General features: G+C 40.6%; 2 protein-coding genes across 6 annotated transcripts in view; both read left to right on the top strand.

Moving 5' to 3' along the window:
- The first annotated feature begins 2,086 nt into the window (after window positions 1-2,086).
- On the top strand, window positions 2,087-5,312 carry POLR2K (RNA polymerase II, I and III subunit K). 2 transcript variants are annotated; one of them, XM_080378086.1, is made up of 4 exons: window positions 2,087-2,197; window positions 3,787-3,850; window positions 4,621-4,713; window positions 5,150-5,312. In XM_080378086.1, exons 2-4 carry the CDS (start codon window positions 3,790-3,792, stop codon window positions 5,170-5,172), a joined length of 177 nt encoding a protein of 58 aa, XP_080234212.1. In that variant the 5' UTR covers window positions 2,087-2,197; window positions 3,787-3,789; the 3' UTR covers window positions 5,173-5,312. The 2 variants fall into 2 exon arrangements, with proteins under 2 accessions (XP_080234212.1, XP_080234213.1); XM_080378087.1 differs by lacking the exon at window positions 2,087-2,197 and adding an exon at window positions 2,231-2,279.
- A 142-nt stretch (window positions 5,313-5,454) lies between these two features.
- SPAG1 (sperm associated antigen 1) overlaps window positions 5,455-15,572 on the top strand; it is a 46,518-nt gene continuing 36,400 nt past the window's right edge. The window contains exons 1-5 of one of the 4 annotated variants that reach the window (XM_080378054.1): window positions 5,455-6,734; window positions 8,090-8,231; window positions 8,803-8,962; window positions 9,308-9,433; window positions 13,994-14,061. In XM_080378054.1, coding sequence (XP_080234180.1) covers window positions 6,665-6,734; window positions 8,090-8,231; window positions 8,803-8,962; window positions 9,308-9,433; window positions 13,994-14,061 — 566 coding nt within the window. In that variant the 5' untranslated portion in view covers window positions 5,455-6,664. The other 3 variants (XM_080378055.1, XM_080378057.1, XM_080378056.1) reach the window with 3 other exon arrangements.

The raw sequence follows: 15,572 nt of genomic DNA, 5'->3' as shown, positions 1-15,572 counted from the left end.
CATGACTTGGATCAAAAATATCCAAGAAATGTAACAAGTTTTAATTGCGGCATTTAATGCAATACACAGAAGCATCACACGAAAAAGCGTGATTTAACAAAAAGACTCACCACCAGAAAAAAAAAAATCCCACCCAAACAAAACCCCAACTAAAGGCTGAGAACACTGCTTCTAAACAAATAAAATGAGATAAGACGGTATGCAATACACACGCTGCGCTCAGCATTTCCTTCCCATCTAAAAAATACCCCTGCACCTCCCACCTCGCCCCACAAGCCTTTCCTCACGCTTTGCTACCGATTTCCTAAGAGCTGTTTCACTGTACGGGACAGTGGACGTCTCCCACGTAGTCCTAGCCCTTTGCTACCCTAAATCCAAGGAGCTGGTGTTTATCAGCTCATCAAAATGGAGTTCCACTGTTAAAGCACACTCCTTTCGAAGGAGGTGGACTTTGTCAGAAAGGGTTGAAGTAACCGAAGCTTTAAGATCTGGCAAAACGTCCTATTTCCCCAAGGGAACAGTTAAAGGATGCCAATAATCGAGCAATTACATGATTTCTTTCTTAACAGCGGAGACCTTATTTTCACAGAATTAACTGACTTTTTCATGGTGGTATCATTACTAAGCCCTTTTAAAATTATCGGTCTGACAAACGCATACATATTTAAAATACAAAACGAGGCTGGAGAAATAACGCCAGTTGTTTTTTACTTCTGTATTTATGAGATGGTAATTACGTAGTGTGCGTTTACCAGGAGATGTAGGGTTCAGGATTGTTCCCCCCCCCGCCGCCCCATCCTCAAACTCTGGGCACGCACCCGCACCTACGACGGCGCTGGCGGAGGAGAGGACGGCGGCAGTAATGGCACGGGGAACTCAGAATCGAGACGAATAGCTCTGCCTTTCACATACCGCTTTTCTTGCTCGTGTTTTATTCTGGCACTCCAATAGTTGTATTTAGCTTTATTCACACACAGCGGTATGGAGAAGCAAGCGAGCTGTCCAAAATCATCATTGTGTTTCCATTACGTTTAACTTCATACAAAATTAGGAAAACCGCGCTTCTTCATTACTCCTCACATTTATTTTAGATAAGCTATAGGTCATGTATGAAGGTGATTTGCTACTATAAGAACAACATCATTAATTACAACTGATAAACCCTCATACATAGCAATGCAGTCGGGTGCTTAGGAAACAATTTTTATTAGGTATTCAGAAAAAGAAATACCTTTCCTTGAAATAGGGAACGTTGTGAACGATGAAGTAATTTAAATCGTCATATACACAAAACACAGTATTTGTTAAATTATTTTTTTTTCCCAGGAATAAAGCAATGATAGCTGATTCTAGAGAGTGTCTATCGAAAATTCAAAATTCATACCTCCAGGGACTGAGAGCAACAAAAAACGTTTAAAATCTCGTCAGTACCATTTCACTTCAGTACGTTCGGGAATCGCCGACATTTCAACTTCTTTCATAATACGACCGTACAACAGGTAGTATCACAGCTTGTAAGTTTAGTTTAATGTAAGTACATATGATACCACCCACGACATTAAGATATCAAGATGTGGGTTTTAGTTAAAATCTTAGGTAAAATGCTTCTGTAAAGAGAAAGGGCGTTGAGGTAAAACACCTCGGCGGTTCGGAGGTCCCAGCTGTAGATCGGAGCTGGCACGGGGCGTTCTCCCCCCCGAGCGAGCAGAGTGGGTGGGGGACCGCCGGACACAGCCACCCAGGGCGCCGCTGCCTACCTTCTGCTTAGGAAACTGACGCTGCTACTCATATGAAAACATCTATTAAAAAATGCCAGCAAATATACTGCTTTTCTCCAAAGTGGTTCACGCCGGCAGCTAAATATTTATTACGTTCTCAAATTATTCAGCAGGGAGGAGGCGGGAGCTGCCGGCCGCTTGCTGCCGGGGCCCAGTCGCTCGGGCCGGGGCCCCAGGGCTCCCGCAGCTACCTCACTCGCAGGGCAGGGCAGGCAGGGCAGAGCTGCGGTGCGGTCTCCGCACAGTACCAGGGCACCGCCAGCCGCATAACGGCACGCACTGAGCTACACGGCTCAGGGCGGCACCGGGCACCGCGGGGCGGGCCGCGCAATCGGCGTCGGCGGCACCGGCCCCGCCTCCGGCGGCGCCCGCGTTGTCGTCATCAACCGGCGCCCGGGCCCCAGGAGTTGCTTGCGCAGGTGGGTTGGCGGTGGCCTGGGGTTTTCGGGTTCCTCTCTTTGCAGCCGGTGGTCGCCTTGGATTGTGGGGGGTGTGGCTGTGGTGAGCAGGGGAAGGGTCGCCCCAACCTTGTAGGTTTTTCTTTTGTGTAAAAGTACCGCGGAGCTGTGGGGTGGTCCCGGTGCGGAACTGGGCTGCCTAGGGCCGCGGGGGCGGTGGGCTGTGAGAAGGGCCGCCCGCCCGGCTCCTCCGTCGCGGGGCGGGAAGGGGCGGGTTTGCCTTTCACAAGTACGTGTGGCGCCCCGGGCAGGAGTAGCGCGGCCGGCGCTCCGATGTGGTAACGGTTGCGCGCTGCTGCACGTTGGTGCATCTGTGTGCCTCTTGGCCCTGTCAGATTGGCAGTTACTTACAGTTATAGGGTACGCGAAGGTTGTCTAAACCATGGCACCTCCTTGCAAAATACATAGCTGTAGGGCATTGCTGTCTTTAGCAGTAGTATTACTTTGCTATATGAGCAGCACCAATTCAAGTCATTTAGTTGCATTTGTGGTCCTCTGTCGTGATTTAACACCAGCTGGCAACTAGGCCCCATAAAACTGCATCCCCAGTGGGATGGGGGAGAGAATTAGAAGAGTAAAAGTGAGAAAACTCACAAAGTAGGTTGGATAAAGACAGCAAAGCAAGGAATTCGTTTACCATTTCCCATGGGCAGGCAGGTGTTAAGCCATCTCCAGGAAAGCAGGGCTCCATCACCTGTAAGAGTTGCTTGGGAAGACAAATGCCATCACTTTGAATGTGTGTCCCCCTTCCTCTTTCTTCCCCCGGCTCTATATGCTGAGCATGATGTTGTATGGTATGGAATATCCCTTTGATCAGTTGGGTCAGCTGTCCCGGCTGTGTCCCTTCCCAACTTCCTTTGCTCCCTAGCCTCCTCACTGGTGGGGTGGTGTGAGAAGCAGAAAAGGCCTTGACTCTGTGTAAGCCCTGCTCAGCAGTAACTAAAACATCTCTGTTATCAGCACTGTTTCCAGCACAAATCCAAAACATAGCACATACTAGCTACTGTGAAGAAAATTAACTCTATCCCAGCCAAAATGAGCACATCCTCCTTAGTTCAGCTGTTTTGGAAGGCACTGCCGTTTTCAAGTGCTAATGGGTGACTGCTTGTATTTTACAATAATGTACTGACACAAAAAGACTTTAACATGGATTAAGATGCGGCTATGGTTATGATAGAGCAAAACCTTATTTAAAAGATGTGGAATTTAGTGAATTATCTCCAGTTTTCTCCAGTGGAGTGGCATATTGAGGGCTTTAACAAGGTGATTTGTCAAGTGCTGGTCAGACTCTCTTAAACAAAAGGATGAACTGTTTTTGTCAAGCCTATCTTTCTGTTTCCAAGACCCTAGTTTTCCTAGTTGAATTTATACTGAAACAAACTCTGAAAATAGGGAAACAATCCTTACTGTAATATTAAACAAAAGCATCTGAGAGTCATGCTCATAAAGAAGCATCATGAATGCTATTTGCTGGCATAAGGGTTTGTGTATGACTTGAAAAATGAATTAAAAAAGAAAGCTGGTTTGCATGTTTGGTGTTTTTTGTTTAGGACATGGATTCACAGAAGGATGTGCAGCCTCCAAAGCAGCAGCCAATGATTTACATTTGTGGAGGTAAAGAGAAGACATCAGTGAATTTTTTTACTTGTTATTTGAGACTTGGTGTTTTAATAATGAAGACTGTGTAATCATTGTACTGAAGAGTACATAAATACAAGTGTGGATCCTGATGTTCTTTAAAGCTTTACATACTGATGGTACCACATATACAGGTTATATATGGATAGCCACGTGGAAGTGATTCATTAGAGCTTGTCTTGCTGTTTGGAAGGCCTCCATCTCTAGAGGATGCTTTCTCTGTGTCTGCTTGTGGTGCAGATAGTGGACCTTCTACTTAGTGCATCGCAGAGAATTTTTTTTTTTTTAGAATGCTATATGGTCAGTCAGCTTTTTTTGAAGTGCAGTAGTCAAATTCTCTCTTACATGTAGATAAGTCAGCAACTTAAAAATTTAAAAAATTGGTGATTTTCAATTGTCATTTCAGGAATATCTGAACTATTTTGTTTTAAGAAAGTAAACTTGGGTCTTTTGGGGGCTGAGCTGAAGTTTTCATTAGTAGACAGTCTAGTTGTATTAAGAGTGGAATGTAATCTGTGCAATAAGAATTTGGTGAGTTTAGCAAGATCCTGCCTGACCTTAATAGAAGGTAAATTTGCTTTTTTTTTTTTTTTGTCACAGTATCTTGATATCATTCAGCTCTTCATACAACTTCACTACAGTTATTTTCTGTTGTTTGCCACATCTTGCAATTTGACTATTGTGACTTTTGAAAGTTATCTGTGTGTTAACAATTCTGATTTTGTTTACCCACTCCATCACATCAGAATGTCATACAGAAAATGAGATAAAAGCAAGAGATCCTATCAGATGCAGAGAATGTGGCTACAGAATAATGTACAAGAAGAGGACAAAAAGATGTATCCTTTTACACGTGCACTTAAGCTGTGAGTAGAGACAAGCCATATAAGGGAAACGGAAGAGAAGATTTGAGTAATTGTGTAAGAATCCTTCAAGGCTAAAAATCAAGACAGTAGAGCAGAGTGTTATAGGAAAGTCTCTGAGGCGTGATTGGGCACCTTGTTTTCTTTCCTGGCGCTTTCTCTTTTGTTTTTTTTTTTCATTTTCTATGCAAGATATAATAAGCTATGATAGTCTGCTGGGTGACATACTGTGCATTGTTGATATTATTCAGCCTTTTAATAAAAGTGTTGTAGGGTTCATTAACGATGAAAGATTAGTTTGGAAATGGTTTATGTAGTTAGTTGCGACTTTAGACTTAGACAGTCTGTCTTCTCTCCCCCAGCTCCAAGTCTTTTTTCAACTACATTTTTTTCTTTAACTGCACTAACCTAGTGGTGGTTTTTGATGCCCGATGATGTCTGCTGAAGACACAGTGACTTCATGATGCAGTTTAATCTTGCTGATAACTTTGCTCTGTAAATCCATTTGTGTACAAATGCATACTCTTATTTGTGTTTTAAGATATTGACATATTAAAGTTTACTGTGATACTAAATTTTGTCTATATTATAGTCTTCCAGCAGTAGATTTCTAAAGCTGTTGTTTAAATTGTAGTTAGAGTATACGATAGTTCTTTCAGGTTCAGTGGTAACTTCAGTGAGTTAACCTTGTTTTCATTACTCTCATCTCAACTTTACATTTTAACTTTGTTAAATGTTCTTTGGACTCCTGTGAATTGCATAAAATCACTGGTTTGAGTGAATTCCGCTGTTGCGGACGAAGTGCCAGAAAAATCATCTCTCAGAAGAGGGCAGGAGGCAAGGTAAACATTAAGAAGCAGTGTGTAAACAAATTTCCAAAGTGCTTCTTGATTTGGTTGTACCTCAAGGAATGAATTAGATCTGTGCTATAAAGCTAATCTGGGTAGTGTTCCAAAACTAAAATAGCACCTTGTTTTGCTTTTCAGGTGACTTCTCAGAGGTCTGTAATAAAAAGACCAAAGTGGTTTTATATTGATGGTCCAAAACTTTTTGCATCCATCTGTCTGGGATGTGTATTAAGTAATAATAAAATATCCTTATCATTGAAGTGTACTACAAGAAACTGCTGGATTGTGCCTGATGCTTATTTAACCTCCTTAAGTGCTTCCAAATCTCAATTTTGATGGTGTTAATGATGCTATTAATGTTAAGTGTTCAACTGTTACCAATGTAGTAAGGTGTCTTTGTTACGGACTGCATGACTGTGTACTGGCTCATAAATGAACTGCAGTGGGTCGTTTCAGGGGGTAAAAAAGCACTTACCAGATTTTGGTTTGAGGCTGTTTGGTTAAGATTTTCTTAAGTATCTTAGCTGTTCAGGCATTTCTTGCCTGGGTTTTTCCCTGGAAGCCAGATACACTCGCGTAAAAATGTTATCATTTATACTGCGCAGTTGCTACCAGTTTGCTGACCAGCCTGCACCACAGAAACAAGGGGGCCGCTGCCGTGGCTGCTCAGAGGGGCGAGCTCAAGGGCCGCCCGCTAGAGAAGACAGTGCCAGCGCCACAGGAGCTGCGGTGGGGGTCAGGGCTGGGCAGCCTGGGCGCTTCCTTCGGCCGGAGAGCTGCGGGGAAGAGCAGCTGCTGCTGCCGGGAGGGGGCGGGGGCCCGGGCCCGGGCCTGCCTCAGCGAGCGCCGCCGGGGCCTGCCGCGCTGGCGGGCCGTGGGGTTGTGGAGACCGGCGTTGGGAGGGGAGTGGTGGTTCGAAGCTGAATGAAATGCTCCGTTGAAAGCGAACGGGTGATGTTTTACTAAACCTGTATTTCTGCCCCCGCCGCCCCGCTCAGCCCTGACCTAGGGGCTCCGCTCCCGCCCGGCGGAGGAAGGAGGGGGGCAGCAGCGCGGCCTCCGCCACAGCCCAGCTGCGCATGCGCGGCGGCCGGCGGAGCCCAGCGACGGGTGGCGGCTGCACTATGGCGGCACCGGGGCACCGGGCAGGTGGGTGTTGCAGTCCGGCCCACCGCGTCGGTGTGTGTGCCGGCGCTGGGCATCCTCGCACGGGGGTCACCGGGGAAGACAGCCCCGTGTGCGCGCCGCCGCTCGCCCGGGCGCGGCCGCCATGTTGTACATAGCAACAGTTGCTAGGCTGGGGCTGCCCGCGCCCCGGCCGCGCCGTGAGGGGAGCGAGCCTTCGGTGGCCTTGGGAAGGTAAATTCCTGGCTCCGCGGCGTGAAAGTTGTGTTGTAGTAGAGCTGCGCCCTGCGCAACCGAGGTGTCGTGTCCGGTTCCTAACACCTGTGGAAACACCGGCACGGGAGGAAAGGTTGCAGGTTTGTGATGTTTTTTGCGTTTTACTCCTAATTATTCCCTGTATTTGTCTCTTTCCGTGCACGTTGTTTCTTTTCCTGTCCTGAAACCGTAACATTTTGGGGGCAGAATCCTATCCTTATGTAATACCTAATTATAACTAGTAATTATTTAAGTGATACTGTATCGTAAACATTTTTGTGCGACTGCAGGCTAATATGTGTAACTATGCTAGATGTTAGAACACAGTTATTTTAGTCAGGTTTATATTCATATATAGTTGTTACCACATATGAGCTAGCTGCTCTTACTGTACTTGTTTACTGCTTTAAGCACTATATAACATGAGGGGAGAAGAATTTCTGCTCCATAGAGCTTGGAATCAAAATAGAAAAAGACGCAGGTGAGCAGGTCAAAGGTACAGGGAGGCTGGAAGTGCCCAGTCTGAACACCTCATGTCATCACTTACAGACTTACTGGAAAAGATGCAGGTTTAGTACAGTAATAATAGAAATGTAATAATACGTATACAATATATATGCATATCTAACACCCAATATAATATATAGTAACATAAATAATCAGAGGCCCAGAAAATGCAGTTAGTGAGGAAAGACAATTGGATTTATTTTGGCTACAGAGAAGCCAAAGGTTATCATCCCATTAGATACACTGAGTTGGGTAACATCTACGCTCTGAGAAAAATAGAGGGTCCTGCACCATCTTCTCGTTCATCCCCATCACAGTACCATATTGTGTTTAAAGAAAAATAGAGAATGCGGTAGGCAAAAATTGGCAATTTCTTTTTAAGCAGTCTGACTGCTTGCACAAGCAATAGAGCTGTACGTAGCCTTTTTCCAAAGTGTACTTTTTTCAGTAAACCTCTGTCAAGAAGTTTGCGTGATCAGGTGTTCAAATTTGAAATTTCTCTTTTGTGGCTGTAGGTCTGCTCGCATAACGGAGTTGGTTATTCCTTAAATTAATCAGCATTGCTTCAAAATAGAACTAAGTGCCTATAGAATCACTGTATTTTTTCCTTTTAATAGGTATGGGTGATGAGTCAGTACCATTTTTGCTGGACCAAGGAACCACTAAAACGTTTCAAATACCTATCGGTCATCTGGACTACAAGTTCATTGAAAAATGCACAGATGTTAAACACCTGGAAAAGATTCTTAGGGTGTTAAGGTAAACATTGTATTTTCTTACCTTCATTACCAATTTATATTCCTGTTCTGTTAAATTTGAAGGAACTCTTACCTAAATACTCTATTTGCCTTGAACCTCTTTGTGACTTTCTAATTTAAAAATTAAAATATAGGGTAATCATGTTAAAAGTCTCCAAATGATAATGCTAGAAAATCTAAATCCTGTTCTAACCACTCAAAAGGTTTGAGTAACTCAATGCCAGGTTTTTCTTAAATGCTGCTGCTGGGTTTTGGTTCTGTCATGAAGTCATCTTGTGTAACTGTGGTAATTTCAGATGCCGTGCCTGTTTAACTTTTGCTGAAAATGACAGAAGCATTTTTTTATGAGCACTATGATAGTATTTATGAATTGTGTGTGGGCATTGGAAAGTGATTGAAGGTTAACTCACTGGAATTTTCTGATCAAAACGTTGTTAAGTGATAGTGGAATTAAAATGTAACAGGAAAACAGTCCTCTGCAGTCACTGTGGTGACTACACCTGGAGAGATATATGGAGGACACAGTGCAGTTTAATTCTTTTTTGTAACTTTTATATCTTTGCATTTTAAAGGTCTGGTGAAGAGGGATGTTATCCTGAACTTACATTGTTTTGTGAAAAGCGTATCGAGCATTTAGATCCAAGGAGCAGAGCTCTGAGAAAAGATAAGCCTGCAGCCACGGCTTCTGATTTCACAGCTGAAGAATGGGAAACAATTAATGATGAACTGATGGTACAGTATAACTCTAATTTATAATAGTTAGTAATATAATCACTTTGATGTATCAATCTTCCTTTTGTGCCTAAGTAGAATGTAATTATTTGATTAAATGAGGAAATGATAAAAGAATTATGTTGGGGTTTTTAAAATTTTCTTGAATTAATGCCACTGAATCTTTAATGCCCATTTTAACTGTGTTTTTTTTTAGATTTTTATTAAAAAAAATACAATTGGTTTTTGTCTTAATTGCTTTTCCCCATTAAGAACAGTGCATTACAGGGAGAGTTGTTAGGGTCATTGTAGGCTAAAGTCTGTCTGCTTTCCTGCTTTAAGGTACAGATATTTATTTATTTTCAGAGCTGGGTGACAGAAATGTATGAAGATGATAAGAAACCACAGTTCCCAAGAGCAGACACACTGCATGAAAAACAAGATAAATTGCCTCCTATTCGTTGTTCCAGCAGCTGTCTTCCTGCTAAACAGGTATTAATTACATGTATTTCTAAAATTAGGAAGTTTTATATGCACAAATTTCTAGTCATTGAGTCTTTCTTAGTAGGTTTATTTTTTAACCAGAAAATAAAACCCTTGTAGTTCCCTTGCAAGAGACCAATGCTTAAACAAAAATGCCTCCTTAGTACTAGCACGTGTCCTGTAATAATGTTTTAATTCTAATCAAGAATTCATTTCTGGATCAAATCTCCTTAAACACCCTTTTATGTTCTTTGATTCATATTTCAAAGTAGTGTTTAAGCATATGAACTAGGTTCCTTTCAGATGAAATGATGCCAGGAGATTTCCTGTAGCTGCCAGTAGGCTTTTGTTCCATGAGATCAGACAGGAGCTAGTCCAAAATAAATACCGTGAAACACATACAGTGTGGATGTTGGAGACCCTCTGTACCGTTTCACTCTATAGCCACTTCTTCATTGGGTTCTACTGCACACATGTAGCTTTTGATTCCCCTTATTTTATACCTTAAGTTGGTATTCCAGCTTTAGCCATAAAGCATACCTAACAAATCTTCAGAACTACAGAATAAAAGGTTACATTTTTTCCTAGGTATTGGGTTTCTCATGTTTGTTTTTTTTCATTTATCTGCCTGCCATCTGTTTCGTCTGTGAGCAGCTTTTCTTACTCGTACTAAATGCAGTGCTGTTGGAGGGACGGGTAGAAAAGTAGGTGTGGGATGGCATGTTTGTGAATTGTCCGATGTTATCATGGGTGGGTTCGGTCTGATTCTCACTATTTTTCTTTGGAATTGTGACACTGTTACAACAGATTAACTGAAGGATTTACCTTTTTGGAAGTGTGGAAGTGAGAAATGTTATGAACGGATCCTTACAGGTCTTGTGATATTTCTTACTAATTGTTAATACAGCATATTTTATTGGAATAATTGGATATTGGTAAATACCTGATTCATGTTCCCATGTTGTCAGAAACTACTTTTTGTCAGCTGGTACTTCAAGATCAGACCAAGACATTTGGGATAATAAGGCATTCTCTGTTATGTGGTGTACAAAGAGGCTGGGTAACGCTTTGTAAGTGGTTAGTATTGTGACTAAGGCGTGCTTTTGAGTTGGTTTTTTGGGGTTTGGTTGTTTTTTTTTTTAATTAATCTGTCCTCTTTCACATTTTGCAATGCGTGTTCCTCTTAACTATACTGTTTTGCTGAGATGTAGAGTGCCACTGTAGCTTTACTCTTGATTTATGTCTTGTGTGTTTCCTAGAGCAGGAAATGGTAAATAAAATATCATGTGAACTCAGTGGATCCAGATTAGAATATAAGCCTAAAATGGTGGAATGTGGCTTGAAATCTAGGATATACAGTTTTCCTAAAGAGTATGTGTTCTCCATTCAAAGACAAAATACTTATTCAGAAATTTTTTTCTATTTTAAAAAATGCAGGTCAAGTTTTTATCACTTTTTTTCTCCATACAATGTTTAGGTGTTAGCATTATTACCCAGGAAACCTAGATATAGCCTTATGCCTTATCTGTGGTATGTGATTTCCATTCCTTTTGTCCAAGCAGATGGCCTTTGAAGTGAATTGTAACCTGTCCTGGAAGAGAGAAGGGGGGCTTGAAAATGAGTGTTAGAATTCAGTCTTTTTACGTAGCAGTGCAGTTATACCACTACTAGACCATTACTGAATAAAAAGAATGTTTCTGTAGTATACACTAGATTTATACCTGTAATACGAAATCTCAAAAAAATCAGAATAATATACTTAAACAAGTTTTATTTCTTTCTTGCTTATAAAGCTATGTGCGATCTTACAAGTTTTAAACATGTTTAGCTGATTAGCTAAAACTATAATTATTTTTTGCACTGGCATCACATAATTTTGTAGCGTATTATCACCTATAAAGTTGGCATGATAAGTTTCTCCTCTCTGCTAGAAGGAAATCCAAAACCACTTCCATAATTTTACATTTTTATTTGATTAAAGACTCTTCAGATGCATAAAAAGTTCAGTAACTTTAATGAAACCAGTTGTGGAAATCCTTACTGACCCTAAAAGAGTGGATTTCACCAATGGGTACAAGTTTGGTGCATTTGTGATACAATTTTCTTGCTGATACTAAATGTAGGTACAGTTTCAATTCACTACTAATAGCTTATAATTCTATGTGGTGTTTTTATTGGTGTGGAATCATGGGGAAGATTTTGCATAAAGTTAATTCTTTTTCTATTCATTTTTGGAATATTTCCCTCTTTAACACAATATGAAGGTTTCTGTCTTAGACCCCTGTCTTTCTTTCAGGACAGACTGCTCAGGACTGTGAGGTTATGTCTATACCACAAAATAAAAAGAGGACTGGAGAGAGCTTCAGTTTTTCTGTTCTTAACTGCCCACATTGCTTAATTATTATTTTTGATGCCTCACTTTCCAGGACAGAACTAAAGCATGGGTTTAAAGATACTCACTTCCAAAATACTGTATTGATGGCGTTTCAGCAGAGTTAGGTTCCTTTGCCAAACTCAGTCTCCTATTCCAGAAAGATTTCTGTCCTCAGATACCTCCTCATGCTACAGTCCAGGGCATGCAACACGCATTCCAAGTTTTATGTTATAAACATCCATTGTGATACTGCCTATATAGACTTCATGTTATTTTGGATACTCTGAACTAAAAAAGAATGCTGGTTAGCTGGCACAGAATAGAATGTCTTAGACCATCACACAGGGCCAAGAGGAGAACCAATGTCAAATTTTGTATCACCTGAAGTCAGTCTGCTTTGATCTTTGGTCCAGAAGTTGTTCGCTGGGCTTGTAACCTTGTGGGATCCATGCGTTGGGAGTTCTGGCAAGAAAAATGACTTGGGCAGACTTTACATACCCACATACCGCCCAGTTCCACAGCATGCAAACATACCTTTTTCATTAAAGCCACTTGGATAAGATGCTCTGAAATATTACTGATTGAGAAATTACTGACTGTGCTGGATCTGCAACTTATTTTCAAAGGTCCCCAGAATATGAGACCTGGAATTTTAAAAACTGTGCATTTTTGAATCAATGCTTCTGCCTTATTCCTTAAAAGGACATGCTGTAGTTCTCTCCCTAAATTAAAGTTGCATTAGTGTAAATACCTTGAATTTTCTTCTGAGTGTGTCACTGGTTTTGTGGTTATTTAAGTTAAGAACTTCTGGTTTGAAAAAAAATTGATATTTATTATATTAGTAAGTTTGTAATATATACCAGGACACATACATAATAACTGATGTTTCAGGAAGCCATGTTTGGGAGTTACCTCCTCCAAACATGTACTAATCCCTAAATGTATCAGTCAGTTTGTCTATCTTCTTGAAAGACTGAGAACATTAAGAGTAATTCTGAAGTTATATACTATAAAAGTTTGTGTAACCTAACATTATAGGTCGTCAGAAGTGTTTACAGGAAGGGGGTCACATTGCAATTTACATTATGCAAGTGTTTACATCCAACTGCAGAAGTATTTCCTTGTTACGGTGTCACCACTGGTAAAGCTAGTGTAAGAGGTTGCTGCTTGTTTCTTTGGTCCAGTTTATCACGTGCTTGGTTGAACTGGTACAGATATTCAGGGATTGTACTGTAATCTCGTATCAAATGGTTTGTTTGCACCCAGAAAATTGTAAATCTGCAACTTTACACTTAACATCGGTTGAACTGTCTGATGGATTGCAAGGTAAGAGGAGGGCTCAACAGCCAGGACAGACCAGATGGGAACTGGCTGTTCTACTGTGGAATGCTCGTTTGCAGCCACACCTTGCTATTAAGTATCATTGAAGTCAATGAACAAGGAGGGACATATCAGAAATACGTCTGATGACAGAGGTAGAAGAGATGCCAAAGGTTCCATTTGTGTAGGAGGTGGGTTGTGATGCAAGTCAGTTGAATGTGTGGTTGGGACTGATTGTTGCAGTTGCAGGAAGGTCCTAAGGATAAATTTTAGGTAAGGCAAACCTTAATGATGGAGCTTGTCTAAAAGCTAGAATGAGTGTAAATCATCTTGGGAGTTAGCTTGAGTATGAAATAGTCAAAAGAAGTCCAGGCAGTGTTTTGAAGTCAGACATTTATAAGCTTGTTGTGAGGGGTCCGGGGACTTTGAAAATCTGTGCCATTGCATTCTCTTGGGAATGGCAAGCTTAAAACAAAATTACTGATTCAATCTCAGCATCCAACACCTCATCACAAGGCTGGGTTTTCCCAAGACCTAAGCACAGGTTCTCTGAGTTGCTGTGTTGAAAGAATTGGAAGATGGCAGCACAAGATACTAATTAGGAAGAGCAGTCTCCTATCTGAAAGTTTATTCGGTGCCTCTGTGACATCTAACAGGGCAGTAGAGAGAGTGTGAGACTGAAGAGCTCCTCAGAATACAATGATATGTGAAATATATGAAGATTCTTTTTAGAGCAAGATGAATTAAGCAGTCAAGGCTATGCTGAAATTAGTCATGCATAGTGTTAGTTACTAGGAATACGTATTGCTGAAACAAACCAAAAAGCCTGTGAATTCCTGCTTTAAAAATTGTCTTACAGTCTGTTTCTCTTTCAGAACAAAAAATTACAAAACAAACAAAGAAACAAGAAAAATATACCACGGGATTACTGTGAATGGGACAAGTATGTTAAATCCATTACATTTAGGTTTTTATTAAATCTTACATATTTGTTTAATAATGGAATGTGGTGGGTTTTTAAAGTGTTTTCCAGAAATACAGCATTATGGTAAATGTTTCAGGGGATTATAACACTTGGGTGAAACTTAGGTTTTTCATAGTAAATGTTCTGTAAAAATGCAAATAATGCAGTGTGTTGCTAATAGCTGAGACCAAGTCAATCTATACTGTTGTACAAGCTGCATGAAATACAGCAAGTCAGCAGAAAATAGAACTAAGAAGTGATTTTGTTTCAGATTTCATTTTTCCTTTCAATATCTAGGATATAAAATCTATGGAGTTACATAAAAGTAAGGAATTACAATTATCTTCATTTATCCTTTTTTTGAAAGCACTTCTAGGGTTATTTAACATGGGCTTATAAATTTGATGTTCTGTGTATCTAAAGCCACAATTCTCAATTAAAAACAACTGATGAATCCTTATTTCTGCACTGAGCCCTACCGACCTCAAAGAATGAGCTTGAGGCAGGTGCATCAGTTTGCTCAGATGCAATTACACATAATTAGAGGTTTAGACAGTAACTGAATATTTCTAGAGTGGATGGAGCCCTGATGCAAAGACACACTCTGCATCATGTAGTGGTGGCATGTTACCCTCCCAAGTTATGTGACAGATTGATGCCCCCAAATCATTGAACATGGAAGGGGAAATACATGTATTTCTGTGTGTTGCGTAGTAGCAGCATCTCTCTAGCTCCTGAAATCTGGAATGTGATGCTGTAGAACCAGAGCGAGGACACATAAGTTTCCAGTGCAGTAGATGGGGAGCTAAATCTAGAGACTGTGGGGTTTGGGTAATGTAATTCTTAGAATGCTTTGCTCTACCCAAAACCCTTACAAAAACCCTGTCTGCATAAGATGCTGTTATTACAAACAGTTGTGCATAGTAGTTATTTTCATGCATGGGTGTTTCAGAAATGGGGGCCTTCCTACTCAAATGTGAACAAAAAAAATAAGTTATCAGAACAACTTCTGCAACAATTTATTCTTTCATCCCCCTTTCCACTGTATCCTTTGAAGTAACCATTTGGGGATTTTGTTTACAGTTTTATATACTCTATCTTAAAGTGCTTTAGCATGCTGATAATACTATGGTTTGTGAATTTTCCCATTTAATGTATTTATTTTGGATTATATGAGTATACAGAAACAGAAATTATTTGAAACAAGTTTTCTGGTTTGAAGCATGTCATGTTTTCCGAACATCTTTGGGTTAGTTTCAAAACCTTCAAAATATTGTTTATGCAATTTCTGGACAAAATGTTTCACTTCATATTTGAAAAACACTTAATTTGAAATGTGGTTAACTTTATAATAAAAAGGTAAAAGCAAGTTAGCAAAAGGTCAGAATCAAAATGGAGAACAGCTAGTCTTGCCTGAAAATGTTTTGAATTGGATAAATTTTCAAAATTGTGTGTCTATTTCAGATAGAATTAACTCATATTGTCAATAT

The sequence above is a fragment of the Falco punctatus genome (genome assembly GCF_963210335.1).
Source record: "Falco punctatus genome assembly, chromosome: 3".
NCBI classification, from domain to species: domain Eukaryota; kingdom Metazoa; phylum Chordata; class Aves; order Falconiformes; family Falconidae; genus Falco; species Falco punctatus.
Note: the sequence above shows the minus strand (reverse complement) of the source record. Positions and strands in the feature narration are given on the sequence as shown.

What these genes read in the sequence shown, in the direction of transcription:
- POLR2K (XM_080378086.1), top strand. Translation starts at nt 3,790, where the DNA reads ATGGATTCACAGAAGGATGTGCAGCCTCCAAAGCAGCAGCCAATGATT. An exon ending in AATGATTTACATTTGTGGAG is followed by an intron (nt 3,851 to 4,620) that starts GTAAAGAGAAGA and finishes CCATCACATCAG; the next exon opens with AATGTCATACAGAAAATGAG. An exon ending in CAAGAAGAGGACAAAAAGAT is followed by an intron (nt 4,714 to 5,149) that starts GTATCCTTTTAC and finishes GCACTAACCTAG; the next exon opens with TGGTGGTTTTTGATGCCCGA.